Below are 25,340 nucleotides of genomic sequence, written 5' to 3'. Positions count from 1 at the left end.
TATCACCGATTTGTGCTGCTCTTCGCGCGAAGCTCCCGCGCGCAAAGTTTTGCGCGCGCAAACGCGCACGCGCAAATTCCCATAGGGCTCAATGGGCGCTGTGCGCGAAGCACGGTGCGCTGCGCGTGCAAAACTTTGCGCGCGGGAGATCGCGCGAGTTTCTTCTTATCACGCCTAAACTGAGTTTAGGCGTGATAAAGGGCTTTTCACAGGCGTGCAAACACTTTGCACCGCTTTGTGAATCAGGCCCATACACTCACTGTACACACACACTCACTGTACACACACACTCACTGTACACACACTCTACACACATACACTCACTGTACACACACACTCACTGTACATACACTCTACACACATACACTCACTGTACACACACACTCTACACACATACACTCACTGTACACACACTCACTGTACACACACACACTCACTGTACCCACACTCTACACACATACACTTACTGTACACACACTCACTGTACACACATACACTCACTGTACACACACACTTGTACACTCACTGTACACACACTCTACACATGTACACTCACTGTACACACACACTACACACATACACTCACTGTACACACACACTCTACACACATACACTCACTGTACACACACTCTACACACATACACTCACTGTACACACACACACTGTACACACACACACTCACTGTACACACACACTCACTGTACACACACACTCTACACACACACACTCACTGTACACACACTCACTGTACACACATACACTCACTGTACACACACACACTCACTGTTCACACACTCACTGTACACACATACACTCACTGTACACACACACACACTCACTGTACACACACACACTCACTGTACACACACACTCACTTTACACACACACTCACTGTACACACACACTCACTGTACACGCACTCTACACACACACACTCACTGTACACACACACTCACTGTACACACACACTCACTGTACACACACTCACTGTACACACACTCTCTCCCCCTCCCCCTAGCAGAGTGGCAAAATTAAATGCAAACTTTCTGCTCAGCCATCTAACGACCCCAACCCCCCCAAGGAGCAGGAAACTAAATCATGAAAGCACACAAGGCAGCCAAATCCTCCCCCCTCCTCCTTCCCACAGTAGCTATATTTACACACAATACAGTACTTAACAAAGCTCAGCCCGGTACAGCCAGTACATCGCGGTTCGCGGGTGGTGTGACTAAACATGCTGTCTCTGTGTGAGGACTGAGGAGTGGTCGCAGCATGAATGAAGCCCCCCTGTAGAGAAGCCAGCAACAGCAGCACATGTCTCAAGCCAGCAACACACAGGGGGCAGAGCTGTAGCATATACAGAGAGCAGGACTATCTCCCCAACAGGGCTGTTTCGTCCGCCCCCCTCCCCACCTGTCACTTCAATATACATCTTGTCTGGCTGATTTTCTGTATTGTACAGCAGGGGGGGGGGGGGACTTTTTGCCTACCTCTGCTCACTAGTTGTCTCTCTAGCACCCTCGTTTAGGGCTCTGAGCAGTGAGCACAGGCAGACAAGATGCTAAATTCACTGCCCACCTCCCCCTGGCCGCCCACGTGTTTTTTTTTTTTGAGTCCCGAGCCGGCAGCAGAAGCTGGCAAGCGCGCCGCCCCCTGCCTCCTATGCACGCAGCTCCTGCTCACTTGCAAGTTTCAGTGCTGTGTGCAGGCATAATTACGGCGGCCAGTGAGTGGGGAAAGCAGGATGGACCGACTGTGACTATGTGACTAGCCGCCCGCCCCCTCACTGTACTTGCGGCCGCTGCATCATGACGCTAGTGGGCGGGGCGAGCGGCGCTGTTATGGACGCTTGCCTTCTAAAGGTTTTTAATTGTGACGGGGACATTATTAAACCCCACCTTTGCCCAATCAGGCGCCTGTAGGCACGTGCCTAGTGTGCCTTATGGTAAATCCGGCCCTGTCAATAACAAAGCCCAACTTGTGAAGGGCGTTTCTCACAAAGCGGTCATCAAATTCAAAGCTATGAAACTTCACTCCTCCAACTATATAATAAGAGTTATTTAATACCACTATTAGTATCAGGTGGCCTCCGGGTCTCAGCAGCTTTGAGATTTTTTCCAGGTTCCTCATATAATCATCTTCATCTTTACAGATACCCTCCATTAGACACATACTGGTGATGCAGTCGGCGAGGGGAAGCACAACAGGATAAGTTATATTTTCATTGTCAAAGTCACAGGATATGATGCGACTGATGGCTGTCTTTAGTTGTTCGTCCTTGTCCTGAACTTCGTCGCTAAGGGGAAAAAAAGTATATAACAGGTTTTAAAATGATATTGCAAAACTGAAACTGTTCTGAAGTAAAATTGGCACTGTACCACATGCGGCTTGGACCTCACTTACTTAACCACTTCACATCCAGATCTTGTTTTCCCCTTATAGACCAGAGCAATTTTGACTAGGGATGCTCATTCGGATTCCGCGGAAATGCAATTTCCGAAATTCTGATCGGAAATTGCATTTCCGCATCGGAATGCGGAAATCGGTAATGCAAGTGCTGTAGGCGGATTTCCGCCGGATATCGCGAAAATTCCACCCGACTTTAACATCGATTTTCTCTTCTTTTTGAAAACTTTTTTTTGCATCTTGTTCACAAGATTTGGTTTAATAGACCCTGAAAAATTGGTGTTTCTAGGTCTTACGGGGGCTTTGCTATTAACCACTAATATAATGTAAAATGCAGAAAATCTGCATCTGCCTATTTTCTGCATTTACATTACAGTAAAAATCCGCCGACTTTAGCAGTTAATAGCAAAGCCTCTGTAAGTCCTAGAAACACCATATTTTCAGGGTTTATTAAACAGAATCTTCTGAACAAGATGCAAAAAAAAAAGTTTTCAAAAAGACCTCATAGTTTTTGAGAAAATCGATGTTAAATTTGGGCGGAATTTCCGCGATTTCTGGCGGAAATTCCGCATTGGAATGCGGGAATTGGTAGAGGAAAGCGGAATCGGTAATCGGTACATGCCGGAATGCGGATTTACCGCGGAATCGGAAATCGTCATTCCGACCATCCCTAATTTTGACACTTTAGCTATGTCCCTACTTAATCAGCAATAACTTTATCCCTACTTATGACACCTAAATGAAATATATATATATATATTTTTCAAGATAAACTAGACTATCATTGCATGGCATTTTTCCCTCAAACAATTTTTTAATGGTAAAAATCAATCTTATTGGCTCAAGGAACAAGTATTCCCTTTCACCAATGAATGCTGCAGCAGATAGTGCCGGAGGTGTACACAAGAGCCAGCCAAATCCTGCACAGCTATGCTTCTGCTACAGAACATATATCTACGTCCTTGTGGCTTAGATGAAGTCACAGAGGATGTAGATATACTGCAGTGGAGGATAAAGTGGTTAAAGAGGAACTTTAATCAAGGATTGAACTTCAAGCCAATCAGTAGCTGATACCACCTTTCCCACGAGAAATACACTCTTTCCCATGAGGGTCTGCATGGCTGATATTGTGGTGAAACCCCTCCCACAGTGGGATGTTATGATCGTGGTCCTGACAGTTTTGCTGTCTGTGAACCTTGTTGCATTGTGGGAAATAATTAATAACAGCTTTTCCAGCTGCCAAGCAAGCAATATCTCCCTCTGTGCATAGAACTCGTCTCTCAGTAATGAACATTCTGCACAAATTGCCTGGCATAACTAAGATTTCACTACCATTGATACATTTCAGAGTGTAAATCAGGGAGAGGAAAGATTCTACAATGGGCAAACACTGACTAAATCATGTATAAGTGAATATTGTAAAAATTAGCAATTTTATTCATGATGTTATTTTCACAATTCCTCTTTAACTCTGTCTTCCACCATCTAACATGCTACAGTTTAAAGAGAATCTGAAGTGAATATGAAAACAAATAACAGATACTCACCTAAGGAGAGGGAAAGCTCTGGGTCATACAGAGGCTTTCTGTTCCTCTCCGGATTCTCTTGTTCCCCTGCAGGATCCTCCATTTAAATCTCCCAAAGTGGGAGGCTTCTGAAGTTTTCGGGAGCCCGAATGCTCCCGAAGATGGGCGGCTCCATACTGAGCATGTGTGAGTGCCTGAGAGAGGGCCCTGGCATGTACGCAGTATGAAGCGGCCTGTCTTTGGGAGTCTCCTGAAGATTACCGTAGCCCACCTAGAGCGGAAGAGAGCCGTCTCCAATCCAGTGGTTGGAGACTGCTAATGAGAGCCAGGGCAGGAACAACGGGACAAGGAGAGGAATGGGAAGGCTCTATAGGAGTCAGAGCGTTCACGCTCCTTAGGTGAATATCTTTTTTTTTTTTTTTTTAATTTTAGCCTCAAACTCCTATTAAATGGAGGAAGTGGACATTAAGTCATTCATTCCTTTATGATTTGCATTTACCTCTTTTCCTCTAGCTTGGCGGCATGGGCTGATGAGTGATTCCAAGTAAAAGCTCCAGTGCGAGAGTCCTTCCATCTACTTGTCTCCATGTTACATCTCTCATTGAGCTTCAGTATAATTATGTCCTTGAAGACATCACAAGATAAGTAGAGATGATGAATCAGGGAACCAAAGCTGAGCTCAATCAAAACCTCTCCCTTCACAAAACCTGCGGGGTAGTTAAAGGAATACTATCGATGTATGCATTTATTTTTAAATGCTGTATGTTGTAGCACACATCAGGGCAAGTACTAGGAGCAATTTGATTCCTCACACAGCTGTTCCTCTCAGCTGTAAAATCCTCCGCCAGTTTTGGAGTCAGTGTTGGATACAAAATGTATCTAAATACTGGGCTCCCAGAGGGCTAGACCATGTCTCTGCAAAGGGGAGTTGCTATCAACTCCTCAGTTTATTGTTTAATTATCACCTTGCTGAAAGAATCTTGTTGATATGGTGGTAAGGGGTTAAAGATTCTAGCAATGTGTGTTTATTATCTTTGCTTCTCTTGACTGATAAAGATACTAATAATGCTAATTGTAGACAGTGGTCTGCCCCTCTCAGCAGCTTGTAAAGTGGATGCAGCCTGGAGTGAATCACCTCAAGCAGGCAGCCAGACTAGTGTTATAGCTAGTTATATTGCAGCAATATTCCAGCTCATTTAGTTACCTGTTACCACCTCAGATCAGCCTATTTCTCCTCATGTCTGCTGCATGCTGTGAGTGACACAGTGAAATATATTTGTGAGCTGTGTGACAGAGTAACCAAGCAGCTCAGGGTGACCCAAACTACTATGAGCTGTGTAAGAAATGAATTTTTAAGCAGGGATAGTGAGAGAGAGACCTGGGTGAATAAATAAAGTGCCCCTAGCACTAGTGGTAATGTGTACACTAATATAGAGTATTAAAAAAAAAAGTCGTTTCAATCGATAGTACTCCTTTAAAAAGGTCCTGTTATCATCATCATATTATGAAGTTGTTGTAGTAATATTAATGCATGTCTGTCTTGTGCTGAAATCAATAGCAGCATTTTTGTAAAAAAAAAAAAAAAAAACACAAAAAAAGCTCTTCTTGTGATCCTTCACACATGAAATTGGACCAACACACCTTAAAGTAAAGCATAAAAGCTCACGAACGTAATGCAGCCTGTTTCAATGATGGCAATGATGTATCACCCTTTTGTGACGGATACAAACTTTCAAATGAGGGAACAACAGAATGTAGGGAAGAACTACCACCTGCAGGCTTAAGCATCCCCCCCCCCCCCTCGTTCCCTTGCTCACCAAAATAAAGCTCTCAAGGATCAGTTAAAGTCCACCACCGGGGCTTCTTCGTATCAGACTCTGTAGGTAAACTCAGAGAGGACTAACATGCGTAAAACCTTTTTAATAAAAATAATCATGCTAAAATCAGTAATGCGCGTACATGTAAATGGTAGTAATACAGCTTTGTATATCACCATCTCCTGTCGGGTGGATTTCAGCGCCTCGCTCCCTCTCTCCTCGTGCTGGCTTAGCGTGTGTGACCCTGGCTCCGCCATACCGGTTTCGTCATCTAATGACTCATCAGGGGCTGAATGACATGGATGATCAAATGATCAAACCGGTGGACCTTCCCTACAATCTGTTGCTCCCTCACTTGAAAGCTTGTGAAAGCTTGTGTCTGTGATACATATAATGATTGAAACAGGCTGTACTAGGTTTGTGCTCTTTTATGTTTTACTTTGAGGTGTGTTTGTCCGATTTCATGTGTGATGGATCATAAGAAGCAGTTGGACAAAGAGCTACTGCATAAAAAGGAATATTTGAGCGTACATCAAAAAAGGGTGCCTGGAAAAAAGGGCACATGGTATAGCCAAAATTTAATAATATTCTCTATAACCATATTTTATTGAAGCTATTGAAAAGTCAGCGCAGATCATACGTTAATTCACTATTTCCCAGTCAGTAGCATGTCCTGCTGTTGGTTGCAGCTGAACTCCAACAAGGCAGTTCTGATTTCCTTGCTCAAATACTGCTGCAAAGTGTTGAAAGCATTCTGACTGTGAAATAGTGAATTAACGTATGATCTGCGCCGACTTTTCAATAGCTTCTATATGTGTGGACTTTTGGACTCTGTCCTTTCTCGGCAGCGATCGAACTATTGCTTTTTCCTTGGCGCTGATTTTTAGTCTTTTTAACCATATTCTATTGTTTCTTCTTTTAATAAAATCTGAAAATATTGTTTATAACACTGAAAATAATAATATATGTACAATCATAATAATGTTATATCATTATTAAGAAGTCAGTGCAGATCAAAGAGGAATAAATACAGTCAATAAAACTTCACCACGGTGATATTCCAACCTCACATGGTCTCGTGGCCAACTGTCACCAGAAGGGTTTACCAGCTGCCAACAACCCACATTATAAGGTTGTATGTCTCACATTCAGTGGTAATCCTAATGAACCTCGAGCAGATATGGATCCAAACTTCCACCACTCCATCACTCCGATATATGGTATGGTATCCAGGAATGGCAAATATATAAACACAACAAAAAAACGGCAACTCTAAGTGTAAACCATGTATTGTAAAAACAATCGGTATAGACCGTAAAACACAAGATAAAAGCAAAGACTTGCATACGGGGCCCAGGAACTGGGAACCCCTAATAAAATTTGCGTGTGTAAGCTGGTCCACAGCCAATAAGACATTAAAGGTGCCGCCTGTCTTCTTTCCTAAAACCGGAGTGCCCGGAGAAAACCCACGCAGACACAAAGAGAACATACAAACTCCTTGCAGATGTTGACCTGGCTGAGATTTGAACCGGAGATCCAGTGCTGCAAGGCAAGAGTGCTAACCACTAAGTCATTAATGGTGGCATGAATGGGGCATTAGCATATGGCACACCCTGTTACTTCTAAACCCATTGCAGTCCATTGCTCAGTATTTTGTGTTCTTCTACAAGAAAGAAAGTGTATCATGTAATGACTCTGGGTCAATTCCAACAGGTCTGCATCACTAACCATCTCTGACTGTAATTAAAATTCAGGCATCGGCTCAGGCTCAGATTTACATCACAGGAGCAAAGGTGTAGAAACCACCATGAAACTGCATTGTAAGTGTGCTGGCTGGCCCATCTATGACTTCTCCCTTTCCACTAAACGCAGTGCAATGCGGCTACACAGCTGCATTGCACCACGTCCGAACTGAAACAAAAGCACGTCAATGGAACAGTTTCTATTCAGTGCTGATTATCCGAAGCAGTGCAGAGTGTTCAGAGAATCTGCAGCATGCTGCAGATTCTCACACACCTGCATCCGACTGCATCCATTCCTATCTCCTCCATTCACTTCCGCATCGGGGGATGCAGAAATGACGCGAATGAGAGTGGAAGTGATGCGTAGCCGCATTGAATGCCTTTGGCTCCCATTTGCAAATGGAAATGGGCCCTTACTTCCCTTGCCCGTCATAGGTAAGTACAGGTGTGCCTTACTATTAGGTAGCCAAAAGTACTATCAATATTAAGTAGCTAGAGTTACCCCCAAGTATTAGGTAGCTAGAAGAACATCAGTAGTAAGTAGCTAGTGGTGCCCTCTACTGAAGGGAGGTCTGGTCAGAGGAATGCCGAGAGCTGGGAGAGTAACCTCTCATTTACACTCTGCTCAGGACTCTGCATAGAGAAGGAGGGAGGGAGTCACTAGGAGAGAGGAGTGAGCCGCTTTTTTATCATCAGGTGCCTGTAGGCATATTAGACAAATATATGCGCGCTGCATGTTACAATCAGCACTAAAGGATATGGCCTTGATTCATCAAGATTTATCGAATTGGTTAACGACAGTTCAGTAAAATACCGAATTCGTTAAGTTGATTTCAGGATTCATCAAAGTTATCTACAGCTGTTAGCGAGCATTCGGTAATCATTCGGTAATGATGCATTAAAACGGAAGAAAGTGCAATTCATGAAAATGGGCGTGGTTTAGTGTTACATTTAGGATTAGTTCTCTCCTTCACTGCTCTGTCGTTATTCCTGTCAGATCATTGCTGACAGAGAAGATGGAGCCATTTGAAGTGGTTATGTATCAGCTGAGAGTGATTCAAAGGCGCAGAAGGGCAAGAATAAGGTCTAGAACCATATCAATGTGCAAGAGAATAGATTTATTTGCTATAACAGGACATCTGCATTTCTCTTGAATCATCTTGTAAGAGAACACAGGCAGTGCCAGGGCTAACTAATTTGCTAGCTGCACTACATTTTTTTTAGAAAAGGCTCCTATCAAGCAGCAGCTGGCGAAATTGTGGGATTGTCCCGAACCACTTCCAGAATCCTGGTCCAGGTGTTAAGCCCTATTCAGAATGTTGCTACGTAGTGTTCAAAGGACTGCCTTTTACCCACAATTCCATGGGAATCGTATGGCCTTGTGTTAAATTACCGCTGTAAAATGGAAATATCGACACGTTACCGAATTGTTATGGATATTTTATCGAATTCAAACCGAATGCGGAAAAACCTTGATGAATACAACTAGAAATCGATATACTTTGAATTCGGTAATTTAACAAACTGGAAAAAGTTATCTCAAAGACAATGATGAATCGAGGCCCTTATGTCCAAAGTTTGGTGTAATTTGCCTTCTTAAAACAGAAGGAAACTTGCAATAATTCAGCTATAAGTTAACATTTGTGGTTAACCACAATGCAGCACTACTAAATATGCAAATTATCTATTTTTGCCCCTGTAAGCAAGGTAAGCATCCAGAACAGCTGGTGTATAGCAAGCCTATAGCTTTAAATTTTACACAACACACATATCAAACCCACATGTAGATAGCCTGTTATAGACTTTTGGTCCTCATCAGTACATGTTGATATGGCTGTATGAGATAGGGCTTGAACCAGTACAACAGAGTAACCAAGCAGCTCAGGGTGACCCAAACTACTAGGAATGTATAGGGGGATAAAGGGACCAAAAAGCCCTCCTACTAATAAGCAATGCTTGGTGCATTTTGCCTTCTTAAAACAGAAGGAAATTTGCAATAATACAACTGGTTACCCATAATGCACCACTACTAAATATGGCTTGCTATACACCAGCAGTTCTGGATGCTTGCCTTGCTTACAGGGGCGAAAAGAGATGATATGCATATTTAGTAGTGGTGCAGGTTTCCTTCTGTTAAGAAGGCAAATTACACCAAGCATTGCTTATTAGTAGGAGGGCTTTTCGGTCTCTTTTATCCCCCTATACATTCCTAGTGGTTTGGGTCACCCCGAGCTGCTTGGTTACTCTATGTCCAAAGTGAATTAGTTCTCCAATGCCAGTGTTAGACAATGAAAGGGGGAAAAGGTAGCATCCAGTGCAGCTCTCTCAGCGTTGTGATTTGACAAGTGTCTGTATCAGAAAAAGGAGAGAAAAAAGAATATTGAGCTTTCCTGGACTTCAGACCTACCACGTACCCTTGTTCATGTCCCCCGCTGGCTACAGTCGATGCCCGAGGAGTGGAACATTGAACATGTGATATGCTTGCAAATGTATGCAATCTTGTACGTGCATTTATTTTGCAAATTGAATTAAAGCTATTGCACCACAGAAGTGCTCTCTTCTCTCTCTTTTCCTGTAGGCATATACCTACAGTGCCTTATGGTAAATCCTGGCCTGCATCGGCTACACATATTTGCAGTCATATAAACCACTGAGATTCTGTCAAACTCCTGCATGACCCATAGTTCCAACTGTAGTGTCTCAAAGCAGAACATACATAACACCACGTAAACATGGCCGAGGCTTGGAGAACTCACAGGGTTGTCTAATTTGCTTATTTCTCCTATGAAGAAAATAAAATCTATTGCAAGGAGGCTGCCTTATATCTACCAAAAGGATAACAGACCCACCACATTTGTGACTGTAGAGGGCACATAAATGAACAAGCAACAGTTGTCTGCGAATGCTGGGAGAAAAGTGCCCCTAGAAAGACAATTAGGATATTACTATACTCTGGGTCATTCTAATCAGGGGCGCTTCTAGCCTTTTTGTCACTCCAGGCAAGAAAATGTGTGGCGCCCCCCCCCCCCGCCTGCCCATTGGGAGACAATCTATGGTGCCCCCCTATACATACATGCTCACACACACAATGCAGATAACATGCCCCTCACAGATCAAATGCAGGTAACTACAACAATAACAAAAAATAACATTTGAAAAGTGCTTTTCTCCCGTAGGACTCAAAGCGCAGACCAGTAATTTGATGATTGGTAATTAGTGGTACAGAGGAAGAATTCTATAAGTCTGGAAATGCCAGGCTAAACAGATGGCTTTTCAGTTTGGATTTGAATATCTCCAGGGAAGCGGCTGTCTTTACTGAGTGTGGTAGGGAGTTCTAAAGAGTAGGGGCAGCATGACAGAAGGCTCTGTCTCCAGAAGTTTTGAGGTGCACTCTGAGAGTGACCAAGTTTATAGAGCCTGCTGATCTGAGGTTGTGAGAGGTGTGGTGCAGCTTCAGCAAGTCCTTCATGTATCCAGGGCCCAAATTGTGCAGGGGTTTAAAGAGAGTCTGAAGCGAGAATAAATCTCGCTTCAGACCTCATAGATAGCAGGGGCATGTGTGCCCCTGCTAAAACGCTGCTATCCCGCGGCTTAACGGGGGTCCGTTCACCCCCAAATCCCCTCGGTGCAGCGGGGGATCTCTTCCTGGTTGGGGCAGGGGGCTAACCGCTGCAGCCCTGCCCCACGCGCGTCTGTCAGGCACGTATCTCCGCTTCTCCCCCGCCCCTCTCAGTCTTCCTTCACTGAGAGGGGCGGGGGAGAGGCGGCGATGCGCCGCTGATAGACACGACTGGAGGCAGGGCTGCAGCCGTTAGCCCTGCCTCCAGGAACGACCAAATTTGCGACCAAGGTTTGTGGGGGTGGGTTTGGGGGTGAAGGGACCCTCGTTAAGCCGCGGGATAGCGGCGGTTTAGCAGGTGCACACATGCCCCTGCTATATATGAGGTCTGAAGCGAGATTTATTCTCGCTTCAGAGTCTCTTTAAATGGAGTATTCTCCACTTTACAGGTAGCCAGTGCAGTGAGTGATGAAACGGTGTAATGTGACAGTGGCGAGGCTGGTTTGTTAGCAATCTGGCAGCAACATTCTGTACTAGTAGTTGCAGGCAGTGCCACACAAATCAAATGCATATATTATGCCCCGTCCGATAGATAATATGCAGACCAGGGGCGTAGCAATAGGGGTTGCAGAGGTAGCGACCGCATCGGGGCCCTTGGGCCAGAGGGGCCCCGAAGGGCCCTCCCTGAACTACAGTATTCGCTCTCTATTGGTCCTGTGCTCATAATAATCACTTCTATAGATACTTTGAATAGTGGTAATCATTAACAAACTGCTCCCTACTCCCTTCTTGCACCTCTGACACTATAGTTGCCATTGGCAGGTTTTGGTGCGCCGTATCAATTGTTATGTATAGAGTGCTAGGGGGTGCCCCATTGTAAAACTTGCATCTGGGCCCAAAGATCCTTAGCTACGCCACAGATGCAGACAACTTGTCTCCCACAGATCAAGAGGATATCATGCACATCATGATAACTAACAGTCTATACATTGGCAAAAAAAGGAGTTAAGGACACCACTTAAACCTTCCCAAAGTGCACAGTAGCCCCTGTTTGGAAGGGCTCACGTCCCTGGCACTGTTTTACTACCCCACCCATTCATGGCTCTGACTGAAGGTGAGTGAGTGTAGAATGCTCTGTGCACTCCACTCTCCCTGCATGTGAGCTCCTCCACCCACCTGTGCACAACAGTTGCTGCTGGAAGCATTCAGTGATGCTTTTGAAGTATGCATTACCAGAACGCTCCCAGTTGCAGCTGCAGTACACAGCCATGCTGGAGTGCCGACTGGAGCGTGGAGTGGATGGGACATGCCACACTCTCTCAGCTTCCATTCAATCGTTTTCAGTTCCATGAACAAGCGCTTGCTTTCGCTGTGTTCGCACAGTTCATAACTGCACCTGCACAGTTCTGTCATGCAGTGACACTGGGGAGGGACAGGGTACCCTGACAACAACAAGCAGTACCAGCACACTCAGGAGGCGGTTATCTAACGCCTAGGTTCTCAACATGTGGTACGCGTAACCCCAGGGGGTACTTCTGATGGTTGCAGGGGGTACTCGGGCTTGATATGCTTAGCCAAGAATAACATATTTAGAGTTTTAGAAAATGATAAATATTATCTAAACAACACAAATTTAGTATTTTAGCTAATTATAAGCAATAGTAAATACTTGGAAATTGTTTAGAATCAATTGTCATGTACTACGATTAAATATACTGTATATTTGTCAAGGGGTACTTGTGATAATGTTTCCTATGCTAAGGGGTACTTGGTGAGTACAGGGTTTTAAAAGGGGTACATACCAATAAAATGTTGAGAAACATTGATCTAGCCCACCATGGGCATCATTCATTTGTCAGGTGTCTCAGTTAAAAGCACTCTGAAGCGACATTAAAAATCGTTTTACCTTATAATCAACATGGGCATTTCTGCCCCTGCTAAAACGTCGCTATCCCGCTGCAGAACGAGGGGTCTTTACCCCCCAAATCCCCTCCGTGGTGTCCGGGGAGCGCATCCTGTTGAGGCAGGGCTAATGGCTGTGGCTCTGCCTCCATGCGCCTCTTTCAGCGGCAGATCGCTGCCTTTCCCCTGCCCCTCTCAGTCTTCCTTCACTGAGAGGGGCGGGGGAGAGGCGGAGATCCGCCGCTGATAGACACGCATGGAGGCAGCGCTGCAGCCATTAGCCCTGCCTCCATGAGCAGCAAAACCCATGACCAAGTTGATCGTGGGTTTTGCAGGAGGGGATTTGGGGGGTAAAGACCCCTCGTTCTGCAGCGGGACAGCAGCGTTTTAGCAGGGGCAGAAATGCTCATGTTGATTATAAGGTAAAAAGCGATTTTTAATGTCAATTGAGAGTCTCTTTAAGGGGTACTTCAATATTTTAACGTGTGGATAAGGTAAGGTGGTGTACACTGGGGCAACATGTCAACCACTGCTGGGGGAGGGGTCAGAGGGAATTATGATTTAGCCCCACCAGTTAACAAATCAAATTCACATAAATAAAATACATATAAAAAGCCAGAGCTTTGCATGCTCTGCCCAATAATTCCCAATACCTCAGTAGCAGCAACTACAGCAAGGTGCATAGTGAGATACCTCCCTGCAGGATGGATAGCTAGGGAGGGAGGGGGCAGAGCCATGTCATCAGCAGAGTCTGCATGTGCTGCTCTCTGTGACAGGAAGAGCTGGAATCTGTAGGTGACGAGAGGGGGGAGGGAAGTGGGGGACGACATCAGCGGTGAGAGAAGCCTCAGACTGGAGCTGGGAACAGCATCAGAAAATCAATACTGTGCGTGTGCCACTCTGCTACATACAGCTGCTGCTGCTGCTTCTGTCTCCTCTCCTCTCCTCATTGCCTTTCCTGCAGCCTGTATCTAACGATATTCTGCACCTGATTTCTCCTCTCCAGGGCAGACTGGACGGCTGATCTTCAGGCAGCACTTTTCAAGTTCTATGAGCGCTGGATCCCCCGAACTCACACTTTCCACACAGGCAGGGCGAGTTTACCAGGGCTGCACTGCGGATCATGTCCTGAGCCCATTCTTCTGCTTGCTAATTCAATAAGGGGGCAAGCCAGGCAGCAAAAAGCAGGTCAGGTCATAGCCTTGCTCAGCACCTAGTACTACCCCGAACTTCTGGGTGTTCGGGGGGGCGGAGCAACAACAGATAGTTTTCGATTGGCCCAGAGGGAAGGGGTAGGAGGGGCAGAGCAAATTTGCTCTGTATCTATTGGTGGGGGGAGAAGGCGCTGCTATGACAGCGTTTTAAAACTAATGGATGCCGACATTATATTAGTGTGTGTCAGGCGCTGCGGTGCACTACAAGATCCAGCGGCCACCGCGCCCTGACAGTGAACGGCGCTCCAGGCAACGGGTTGTACTGTCTTTGCCTACGGGCGCCCCTGATTCTAATTGTCATTAAAGATTACAGTCACTAGTTACATGTTTGCAGGTAATGCACACTAAATCTAGAGTCCCTGTTGGAAGATGTGGATTGCAATAGATAAACCTGCCTAAACCTGCCAAAAACCTGAGCGAAGCATGGCATTTATTCCCACATGCCCTTCTGCAGCACTTGAAAGTCCATGAAAAGATATGGAGATGCTTCAACAATGATGTGTAAGCGTGTAAGCCATTGTTCCTCCTCTGGATATGCAGACAATATAGCCTATATAATAAAACCCCTATGTCCCTCCATCCTCCTGTGTGTCCCTGTGTCTGTGCATTTAGCCTAAAGCGCATGCGTGGCACGCGGACAGTCTTGGGACAGCAGGAGGATGGGTGCAGGGGGCGGGCATGTGTGCTTTCACGTGGAATTGGTTGCGGCAGAGCCCTAGTGTTTGTTTTTGAACAGGCGGGCTTATGGCTAATATATATATATATATATATATATATACATATACACATATACATATTTACAGTCCCCTACTGACAAATATGTTTGTAGGTTGAATTAATTTGCAAGTTAAATCTTGAATTAAATACATACAAAAAATGGGACACTGTAAGGCTTGGCGGTGTATTCTCCACAGTCAGCATGCAACGCATGAGCTGGCGTGGAGGAGGTACACACACCAGCACAAGGAAACAGGCTATCCCTAGTATAGTGGAGGGGAGGACTGACTCCAATAGGAGATTGTGGCGCACAGAGCCGGTGCAGATCTGACAGCCACAAACAATGCTTTCGTTATAACGTCTCAGCGCAAAGTAGCGCTGAGCGCATAAACCAGAACTGAGGAGATCAGGACAGGTAGACAGAATGAACGCTTGCTAGCTAGCGGCTACTTAGCGACAGCAAGCGTCCAAAACAAGACAGACTGGAATGAGGCAGCCAATGCGATTGCAGCGATGGCGTGCCTCACAAAGACAGGACAGGATAGTCAGGAAATAGCAGGATCAAGATAGATGAACGTAACACAGACAAATATACAATAAGTATGTTTTCCTAGCGTATTACAATTACAGCTATCAATGAAACTATTTGTAACGTCTGACTAACATATGTATATATCGGCAATGAACCGATATATGACATAAGCAGGAACGCTGACTAGGACTGGAGTAATACAGGGAACAGGACTCAGAAGGATTCGTTATCTCTTCGCAGAGATGAACGCAATCCACAAACGGTAACAGGACAGGATTCAGAAGGATTCGTTATCTCCTCGCAGAGATGAACGCAATCCACGAACAGGACCAGGAGCAGGATACTAGCTCAGCACGGGTGCTCACGATATGCGCAAACTACCAAAACGTGCTGGAAAGCTGACTAACTGCACACAGGATATAAACAGTTCGTGTACGTATACATCAGCGACACTGATGTATCAACGTAACACGAATACAAAGAAAATAATAAACGTGCTGGTATGCATACATATGGGCAATGAACCAATATATAATGCAAAACCAGCAAAGTATCTTTTAGAACAAGAAACACGATCGGGGGCTGAAGCGACAGCAAGACAGGCTTAAACTGAAGCTATGAAAACCCGAGGAGTCCTGCAGGAAGCAGATCTTTATACTGAGGTCATCCAATGGGAGCAGACATGCAGATTCCCACACAGGTGAATGATAATCAGTCACAAGCTGACAGCAGGGAAAGGCAGACAAAGCTATGCAGCTTGCATGGAAAGAGATCAGAACTGCCTGAGCTGCAGCACTACTACTTCCAGCAACACCTGCTGCAGCAGCGATCATTACAGTACCCCCGCCCTTAAAAGCGGATTCCAGACGCTTTTCAAAACTGAAATTCCCAACAAAACAGTCTGACTGATAATTCATGATGACCGGGATAGCCCGGCAAGACCGAATTCCAGCATCAGTCCCCACAAGACTGGACCCATCAGAACCAGAACCTACAGAACCATGCCCATCAGTACTACAAGGCCCAGTGTGACACCCATCAGAACCATGATTTGCAGAAGAAAGCCCTCCGAAACTCCCTGAGCGATACCCACCGCCTTCCAGGAACCGTTCAAAAACGCCAAAGCCTTTGCAATGCCCACCGGGACTGTCTTTACCAACACAAAACCCACTGTTGAACCAGTCCAAGGCACCAGGACAAGTTTTCTCAGAGACCTCCCAGAACACCTTGAAGCTCCAAAGAGATCCCCATAGGTCAGAACGCCCCTTAGGCTCACATGGAGAACTATCAAGAACCCCTATGGAACCTAGGGCAATTCCCGAGTCAGGGCCACAAGGACAAACATCAAGATCAGGGCTTTCAGGGACCAGAACCATCTCTGGGCATGCAGGCAGACTGGCAACATCAGAACATGTTCCCACTAAGGAAGCATCAGAGCATGCTAACACCTTAGACACACTTGGGCATTCTGGCACACAAAGAACATCTGGGCACACTGGCACAAGAGAAACCTCTGGGCATGTCAAGGAACTGTGAGCCTCAGGGTCAGCCAAGACAGGACCAAAACCAGGACTGGCCAAAAAAAAATCATCATGACTAGACTTCGCAACTACTGGACTTTTACACGAGAATGCAGGATCAGACTTAGATGTCGCTGATTCCAGCAAAGTCAGTAACAAATCAGATTCAGGGGCACTAACAAGACAGGACAAATCTTCTGATGTATGCACTGAACCAGATAGGGACTCCACAACTACATCTGGACTGGACAGAGACTCATCTAATACACTGGATTGGAGCTCATGAGGCGCTGCAAAACAAATCAATATTACAGCATCCCCCACTGAACTGGGCAAATCTGAGGAATTCCCTGGACAGGAAGGGAACTCCGGAATCTCTGCCACACCGGCCAGAGAATCAGAATTTTCCAAAATACAAGGCAGGGTTTCAGGAACACTCATCAGACCGGACTGAAATTCTGAGATTTCTATTATTTTGACCAGAGAATCAGAATTATCCATGTTACAGGGCAAGACTTCTGAAACATTCAGAGGACAGGGCTGGAGTTCCTCGGCCGTTACAACACTGGAGAGGGACTCAACAACATTGGTTAAATCAGACTGTGTACAGGGCAAGGTATCTAACACACTTGCTGACGAGGACAATATTTCAATGGCTTCTGCTTTGCTGGGCAGAAATTTATCAAGTTTTATTAGAGCAGACTGTAATTCCAAAACAGCTGCTAGACAAGTGAATATTACTGCAACACCAACTGAGGTAAGCAGTGCCTCAGACTCCTCTGCTAGAGGGTTTGAAGTATCCAAAGTACTGGGTGAAGCATAAGACTCTGCGACCACAGCTTCACTGGACAGGATCACTGAACAGTCCATATTGCAGGGCAAAACCATGGAAGCACCTGCTGGACAGCATAATGATTCTGTGACCTGAGTTTCATTGGAGAGATCTACTGCACAATTCATGGTACAGGGCAAATTTACTGGAACATTTTCTGAACAAGGTAATAATTCTGCGATTTCAGGTTCACATAGCAGATGCTCTGAGCTATTCACGAAACTAGAGCGAGGTGTAGAAACAGGAAGATCAAGACACAATGTTTGCGCATCTGAATCACCATTCATTTGTAAAATTGGAAAATTCAGATGCTGGGGTTCTGAGGTTTCTAGACAGGATTGCTGGGACTCGAAAACTGATGTAGTGCATCTATTGGCATCTGCTGGATCAGACAGGAGTTGAACTTTATTAACACAGGTAATTTCTGCAGAAGTGTTTGCAGAGGCAGGCAAGATTTTTCTGGTGTCTGTTTCACTGAACAAAGAGTCATGAGTACTGGCTAGGCTGGACTCGGAAGTCAGCAGGACCTCTGGATTCTCTGCTGAGAAATTTGCGCAGGGCAAGGTTAAGAATGTATCAGTGGCTTCTGTTTTACTGGTAAGTAACACTGAGTTATCCATGGTACAGGGTGGAATTGCAGGAACTTCAATTTCACACAAAAAGAGCTCCGAATCACCTGCTGAATCAGCCAAAGGTGCTGAAGCAGGCGGGTCAGAACGCCAAATTTGCGAATTCGGAGTCACATAAAAATCATCCAAAATCAGTTCCCACACATCAATCAATGGAGCCACAAAGTCATACCCACACACACCAGTTTTTATTAGGTTATAGGCAGACTTAATGCATGCATTCAATACTAATTCACTTTTTGCACTGTAAAATTGACAAAATGAACTTGAATCATTCTTCCATTCATTGACCAGAGCTTCCATCTCTCCTTTCTCAAATGGAGGATTCCAAGCATACTTAACAGGCAGATCATGGTTTGCAGATATGATTGTAGCAGGGACATATATTGGGTTAATTAGCAGGTGATTGGCAGATTCCTTATTCCTAAGAATCTCCAATACCTGTAGCAAGTGCTGAACTGTAGTGTATGCAAACTTTCCTTGCTTCACAAATAAGTTGATTTGTTCAATACTCTGTAATATCTCCTCATAATCATACTCAGATAATTCTTTTAAACAAAAATCTTTATTTTCCCTAGCCAGGGAGGAAAGTTCATTAGTAGTTTCATAAGTCCATTTAACTCCCCTGAAAGACAATTGCATTTCATTATCTGTTAATGGCAGAATCGCATTATAGGTCTCAGTCGCTAAGGATAACGACTCTGCAGATCGGACACGTTTCTTAGAACGTTTGCGTTTTGCCTTAGACACTGCTGTTTTTGGTGATTTATTCAAGGCTGCAGGAAAATTATCAGTAACACTTTCTGCTTGCTGAACATTTTTGCAAGCAATTGAAGGAGAAGCTGATTGGCCTGCTGCCAGGAGTTCATTAAGAGGAAAAGGCAATGGATCTATGCGCAACCAGTTATGGATCACAAACGCTAGAAATTCCAGCGGTCTCTCTTTTAAATCGGAATGATTGAGAACATCAAATGCCCACTGGAATAATTCCCCTTTAAACAAAATATAACTTAGTTGGAGTGCCCAGGTTGAAACAGGAGTCGCTTGGAGATCGGGATTGGCCAGGAACCTGGCACATTCAGAGAAAAACTCATTTTCTGTTTCAGAGTTAAGTTCTTCAAATTTCTTAAAGGAACAGGAACCATAATTAACAGTGTCATACTTTCTGGGAATCCCCCCCACAATGGGGATTGGTAATGGGGTTTTCATAATGTAAGGCTTGGTGGTGTATTCTCCACAGTCAGCATGCAACGCATGAGCTGGCGTGGAGGAGGTACACACACTAGCACAAGGAAACAGGCTATCCCTAGTATAGTGGAGGGGAGGACTGACTCCAATAGGAGATTGTGGCGCACAGAGCCGGTGCAGATCTGACAGCCACAAACAATGCTTTCGTTATAACGTCTCAGCGCAAAGTAGCGCTGAGCGCATAAACCAGAACTGAGGAGATCAGGACAGGTAGACAGAATGAACGCTTGCTAGCTAGCGGCTACTTAGCGACAGCAAGCGTCCAAAACAAGACAGACTGGAATGAGGCAGCCAATGCGATTGCAGCGATGGCGTGCCTCACAAAGACAGGACAGGATAGTCAGGAAATAGCAGGATCAAGATAGATGAATGTAACACAGACAAATATACAATAAGTATGTTTTCCTAGCGTATTACAATTACAGCTATCAATGAAACTATTTGTAACGTCTGACTAACATATGTATATATCGGCAATGAACCGATATATGACATAAGCAGAAACGCTGACTAGGACTGGAGTAATACAGGGAACAGGACTCAGAAGGATTCGCTATCTCTTCGCAGAGATGAACGCAATCCACAAACGGTAACAGAACAGGATTCAGAAGGATTCGTTATCTCTTCGCAGGGATGAACGCAATCCACAAACGGTAACAGGACAGGATTCAGAAGGATTTGTTATCTCCTCGCAGAGATGAACGCAATCCACGAACAGGACCAGGGGCAGGATACTAGCTCAGCACGGGTGCTCACGATACGTGCAAACTACCAAAACGTGCTGGAAAGCTGACTAACTGCACACAGGATATAAACAGTTCGTGTACGTATACATCAGCGACACTGATGTGTCAACGTAACACTAATACAAAGAAAATAATAAACGTGCTGGTATGCATATATATGAGCAATGAACCAATATATGATGCAAAACCAGCAAAGTATCTTTTAGAACAAGAAACACGATCGGGGGCTGAAGCGACAGCAAGACAGGCTTAAACTGAAGCTATGAAAGCCCGAGGAGTCCTGCAGGAAGCAGATCTTTATACTGAGGTCATCCAATGGGAGCAGACATGCAGATTCCCACACAGGTGAATGATAATCAGTCACAAGCTGACAGCAGGGAAAGGCAGACAAAGCTATGCAGCTTGCATGGAAAGACATCAGAACTGCCTGAGCTGCAGCACTACTACTTCCAGCAACACCTGCTGCAGCAGCGATCATTACAGACACTGAGAGCCCAATATAGTGTAGTAGGTAGTGATTAGGGATGGTCGGAAATGACAATTTCTGATTCCGCGGTAATTCCGCATTCCGCCATTGCCAATTACCAATTCTGCTACCAATTTCCGCATTCCAATGTGGAATTTCCACCGGAAATTGCGGAAATTCCGCCCGACATTAACATCTATTTCCTCAAAAACTATAAGGTCTTTTTGAAAAAATTTTTGCATCTTGTTCAGAAGATTCAGTTTAATAAACCCTGAAAATTTGGTGTTTCTAGGACTTACGGAAGCTTTGCTATTAACCGCTAAAGTTGGCAGATTTTTACTGTAATCTAAAATGCAGAAAATAGGCAGATGCAGATTTTCTGCATTTTACATTACAGTTAAAATCCGCCGACTTTAGCGGTTAATAGCAAAGCCCCTGTAAGTCCTAGAAATACCAAATTTTCAGGGTTTATTAAAAAGAATCTTCTGAACCAGACCTTATAGTTTTTGAGAAAATCGATATTAAAGTCGGGTGGAATTTCCGCGATTTCTGGCGGAAATTTCCACGATTTCTGGCGGAAATCCGCCTACCGCACTTGCATTACCGATTTCCACATTCCGATGCGGAAATGCAATTTCCGATCGGAATTTCGGAAATTGCATTTCCACGGAATCCGAATGAGCATCCCTAGTAGTGATACCAAGATTGGCATTAATCAATGTATATATAGATATACTCACAAACCAGGGTTACCATCCAGGCAACCACTGTGATGGACGGTGGGAAGATTAGACCTGACACGCACTCATGTTAAGAAGTCGCTCTCTGCAGATAGGAAAAAGGGTCATACCCCTCCACCGAGGGTGGACTAGGCATTATACTGAAATATGTAATTGAGGTACCAGTAGAAGATAAGATTTGTTAAAATCCTTTTAAAGAACTAGTCACACAGGCTAACCTAGAAATAAAAACACATATAAAAGTAGATAAATACTAGTTCTACTTACATAACAGATGTATTGCACTGTCCACGTTATGATTCCTATGAATTTTATAAAGGAAAAGCAGAGAATCCTATTCTAGGCAGTTTCCATCTTTGTTACCTTTGACCTCCTATCACGCTGGTGCGTGACGAGGTAACACACTGGAGATTACACAACAGGTATAAAGAGTAACCTAACAGTAAGAACTTGTGCAAGAGTTATAGGTATCGAGGTACAAAGTCATTCAGCTAAATCGTAGTCAAATTTGAGAAGGGTCATACACATGTATCAGATGTCAGTCGCATTGCAAGGATAAGACAGTAACAGAGTCAGGGACAGGCCGAGTCAGTAAAGTAAATCAGATGGCAGCGGTACAGAAGGACTAGACTAGAGCGAGGTCAGGAAACAAGCAAGAGGTCGGTACACAGGTAAATAAACAGTAATATGTTACTTCAATAATATCAGGAGGATATTATAAATTAATTGCAATAATAATAATAATAAAATACGAAAATAACAAATGACTGACTAACTGGAGTACATATATATTGTGAGTCTACACAATATATTAATGTAGCTCAAAGTAGCTAGATAGGCCAAGAACCAGCGAACTGATTAGTATCAAGGCCAGTGAGAAACTGAGAACACTGGCCTTATATACAGATTAAGATTCCCCAGAAAACCACCTCCATAGTGATGTCATTTAGTGACATCACTGCTGACCTCGGCTAGATCCTCCTTCTAAGCCTATAAGGGCGCACTGCGCGTGCGCACCTCTGAACTCACCGCCGGAGGGAAGCCGGGGACGCCGCAAGAGGATGTCGGCGTAGAAGTCCCACCGCTCGTCCAAACCACGCCGGAGATGCCGCGGGACCTGCCACTGTTGCTAATTGTGTATTTGTTACTCGCTCTCCTCCCAGAGTCTTCAGACACTCCCACTGAGGTCTATACTAAGGAAGTGCACTAGTCTTACATCATTAGAAGAGCAGGGACATAAAGGAAAGAGAAGGAATATATTATAGATAAAAAGATCCCTCAGCATGCAACTGTCTGGCAATGGCAATTAAAGGGCAAGTGCTCCTAAGGTATGTGATAACTCCAAACCATAACTGCAGAAAAAGTTTTGAATACAGGATTAGCATCTTTATCACTTATTACACTTAGACCAATTGCTGTTGAAATTTGATTTTTATGGTGACAATCCCACTTTAAAGTGGATCTGAGATAAACGTTTACTCACTGCATAATTTTGTTCCTTTCATACTGTTTATAGGGCATTCCTCAAGCCAAATACTTTTTTGTTTTGTTTTAATACTCCAATTCCCTATAAACTAAACAAGCCTCACTCACAGCTTTTCAGGGAGCCAAGGCACTGTAGCAAGGGCTTATGGGAGCTCAGTCTGGGCAGGAGGAGGGGGAGGTATAACTAGCCAGAGATTTCAGGGGCAGAGGAGAGGAGGGAGATGGGAGTGGACTTTTAACAGGCTGAGGGCTGGAGATGCTATCAGCTTGCATGTGTGTAAAGTGACAAACAAAACATGGCTGCCCTCATTGTGTCACAGGAAAAAATAATCATAAACTGTTCAAGCTGTTTGCAGCTAGATTTGCTGTGTAAACTTTCAAAATTTTAGATAAGATATATAGGCAGGTTACTTGTTATAGTTAGTTTTTCATCTCAGATCTGCTTTAAGAAGAGGAGATAGCGGTGGACTTACCTCCTCCAAGTAGACACAAAACAGTTGATTAACACTTCTCTACCTCAGGTTTTTTTTCCCCTTTAAAAGATCTGCCCATTCATTCAGTAATAACTTTATCGCTAAATATCACACTGAAATGATCTATACATTATTTTTTTGCGGGACAAACTAGGCTTTCTTTGGTCAGTGCTTTATACTAAGAATTATATTATTTTATATGCATTTGACAGGGAAGAAGAAGAAAAAAAATCACCATTTCTCAGCTTTCAGCCATTGTAGTTTAAAAATCAAATGTGCTATTGTAGATAAAACAGATACATTGTATTTGCCCATTTGTCCTGGTTATTACAATGTTTAAATTGTGTCCCTAGTACAATGCATGCGATAATATTTTATTTTGGGTTAGGGGTGAATGAGTTAAAAAAATAATGAAAATGTATTTAATCTTTCTACTGCAAGTGTATAATGGTGTATTTGGAAGTAGTTTTACTTTTTGGCCACAAGATGGTGCAATACTAAGTCAGTTTTCTAAAAATAGAAAACAGAACCAAGTGTTTACATGTGTTTATAGGTGTTTATAAACAAGGGTGCAGAAAAGTGTGGCAGAAGTTGCTAAGTGGTTAATGATCAGCAATAATAAATTATATTGTTGATCATTCATCAACGGTTTTGTGTCTACTTAGAGGAGGTAAGTCCACCACTATCTCCTCTTTTTAAACAGATTTTAACAAATTTTACATATCTCATTATATTGTGTTATACATAATGAGACATGGCTAAGTTTCTTTTCTGGAAACTCTGAATTTGGACATATAATGTGAGCATTTTTTTTTAAATTAGTCACGACAGTTTATACAATACTATAACATGTAACAGCAAAAATATGTAACAACAAAAATATGTATCAACAAAAACAGTACAGTACATTTTGTACATGAAGACAGCTTTGTGTGTAGGTTTGTATGGAATGTTGTCATTGAGTCATTTGTAATTAAAATAATTTTTACTTTATTGCAAAAGAATAGCTATAGGCTACAGGCAGACATAGGAAATCAGGATATTTCCAGTATAAACTAAAAGAGAAAATCCTAAAGTTAACAGATGTTTCATTTCTATGAATAATATATACAGTATAATATTATTTAACGAGTGTTGAATATAAGCTGTGATATACTGTACATACCGGAACTGAAAACGTAATGAAAATTCATCAAAGGAAATGTCAAAGAATCATCTGCAAACTCCATGTCTGGCTTATCTGAGAAAAATGTATCAAGGTGGTCTCTGGCATCAAAGTCATGCTTATGGTAGAACTTCTTTGGTCCACCATCCATCCTCTCCACTTTGGTTTCCTACTCTCTACTCTGCTTACCTGACTTCTGTGTTGCCTTTATAGTCATACAGCACCAGGTAAGTACACCTATTACCGCGTGCTTCAATATTTTCCCATAACCATTTCTCACACACTCACATATCCATCACAGGGTTTCAGCTGACTGAGATGTGCTTACTAACTGTTGAAAGAAAATGATTGATAATCTACTTCACTTCTAAAAAATAGTTTATCCTTCGTGTTTTTGCTAGGTTATAGTTTTAACGTTAACCTCCCTGGCGGTGCATTTCTGTCTGGAATTATGAGTCTAAAAGCGGTACTTTTGAATTTTAGGCCTCCAATTCTTAACAGGACTCCGAGCAGTGCAGAAACTATGGAAAGATGCATATCATTTTAAAGCTCTCTTTCTCCTCTTTCCAATGATATTTAAACCACCGCTCTTCGCCTTTTAGCTTTCGCTATTTTCAAAAT

General features: G+C 43.8%; 1 protein-coding gene across 1 annotated transcript; it reads right to left on the bottom strand.

Moving 5' to 3' along the window:
* Nucleotides 1–1,908: 1,908 nt before the first annotated feature.
* LOC137525948 (indolethylamine N-methyltransferase-like) lies at nucleotides 1,909–24,870 on the bottom strand. The gene is made up of 3 exons (XM_068247157.1): nucleotides 24,720–24,870; nucleotides 4,432–4,639; nucleotides 1,909–2,296 (listed from the first exon to the last, which is right to left on the bottom strand). The coding sequence occupies exons 1-3, from the start codon at nucleotides 24,868–24,870 to the stop codon at nucleotides 1,909–1,911; spliced, it is 747 nt and encodes a 248-aa protein (XP_068103258.1).
* Between the last annotated feature and the right edge of the window lie 470 nt (nucleotides 24,871–25,340).

The sequence above is a fragment of the Hyperolius riggenbachi genome, chromosome 7 (assembly GCF_040937935.1).
Source record: "Hyperolius riggenbachi isolate aHypRig1 chromosome 7, aHypRig1.pri, whole genome shotgun sequence".
In the NCBI taxonomy this organism is placed as follows: domain Eukaryota; kingdom Metazoa; phylum Chordata; class Amphibia; order Anura; family Hyperoliidae; genus Hyperolius; species Hyperolius riggenbachi.
The sequence above is the reverse complement of the archived record's forward strand: the minus strand, read 5'-3'. Positions and strand labels throughout refer to the sequence as shown.

What these genes read in the sequence shown, in the direction of transcription:
- LOC137525948 (XM_068247157.1), bottom strand. Translation starts at nt 24,870, where the DNA reads ATGGATGGTGGACCAAAGAAGTTCTACCATAAGCATGACTTTGATGCC. An exon ending in TCATTACGTTTTCAGTTCCG is followed by an intron (nt 4,640 to 24,719) that starts GTATGTACAGTA and finishes ACTACCCCGCAG; the next exon opens with GTTTTGTGAAGGGAGAGGTT. An exon ending in GCCAAGCTAGAGGAAAAGAG is followed by an intron (nt 2,297 to 4,431) that starts GTAAATGCAAAT and finishes TTTTCCCCTTAG; the next exon opens with CGACGAAGTTCAGGACAAGG.